Source organism: Colobus angolensis, unplaced genomic scaffold, assembly GCF_000951035.1.
Source record: "Colobus angolensis palliatus isolate OR3802 unplaced genomic scaffold, Cang.pa_1.0 Scaffold468, whole genome shotgun sequence".
In the NCBI taxonomy this organism is placed as follows: domain Eukaryota; kingdom Metazoa; phylum Chordata; class Mammalia; order Primates; family Cercopithecidae; genus Colobus; species Colobus angolensis.
Window position 1 is genome coordinate 496,079 of NW_012118132.1, and position 821 is coordinate 496,899.

The 821-nt window shown below is 44.5% G+C and overlaps 1 protein-coding gene across 1 annotated transcript in view; it reads right to left on the bottom strand.

The window, feature by feature from the left end:
* Window positions 1-93: 93 nt before the first annotated feature.
* The window catches only part of COG7 (component of oligomeric golgi complex 7), a 61,340-nt gene continuing 60,612 nt past the window's right edge, over window positions 94-821 (bottom strand). The window contains exon 14 of the mRNA XM_011958326.1: window positions 94-240. Coding sequence (XP_011813716.1) covers window positions 94-240 — 147 coding nt within the window. The remainder of the gene's footprint in view (window positions 241-821) is intronic.

Consider the following 821-nt stretch of genomic DNA (forward strand, 5'->3'; position numbering starts at 1 on the left):
AAAACAAAACAAAACAAAACAGGGCTTGGTGACAAATGAGCCCAAGGATAAGGTGTCATCTGGGGTTTCTACCCTGGAAACTGACAACTGGACTTATAACATCTCCAGAAACGATCCCCGCTCACCCTGCTCAGGAGGAAATGGCAGCTTTCCAGCGTGCAATGCCAACTCTAAGGCAGAGTCCTCCTGAGTCACAAATGGCTCAAGATTCAGGGGGAGGGACATGATGTACTGCCCGATCTGAAACAAAAGAAAGTGCTGTTAGCCTGACATTGATATTTACGGGTTATTACTTTATGGGTACATTTGTGTAAAGGCAGAGAGACAAAATTGCTAGACCTCGGGTGATCCCAAGTCTGATCTTTCTAGTATGTGGTGATGCTTGTTATGGCAGTACCCTAAAGAAGAATCACTGGTAGTTTGCATATAGATTATCGATTCATCCTTCTTATAGTGGCCCTAATATTTTTGAAATGCATTCAACACAATCTCTATCTCAAATGAACTAATGGATATCAAAATGCTTTGTAAAATTTGAAGCACTCTGTAAATATAAAAGTATTACTACTGTTCATAGGTGAAAAACCAGTAAGATACTAGTGTCAGAAAGTGTGGGCCCAAGCAAGAATTCAAATCCTGTCTTCTGAGGCCAGACGCAGTGGCTCATGCCTGTAATCCCAGCACTTTGGGAGGCCGAGGCGGATGGATCACCTGAGGTCAGGAGTTCAAGACCAGCCTGGCCAACATGGTGAAGCCCCGTCCTACTAAAAGTACAAAAATTAGCCGGGCATGGTGGCGGGCGCCTGTAATCCCAGCTACTC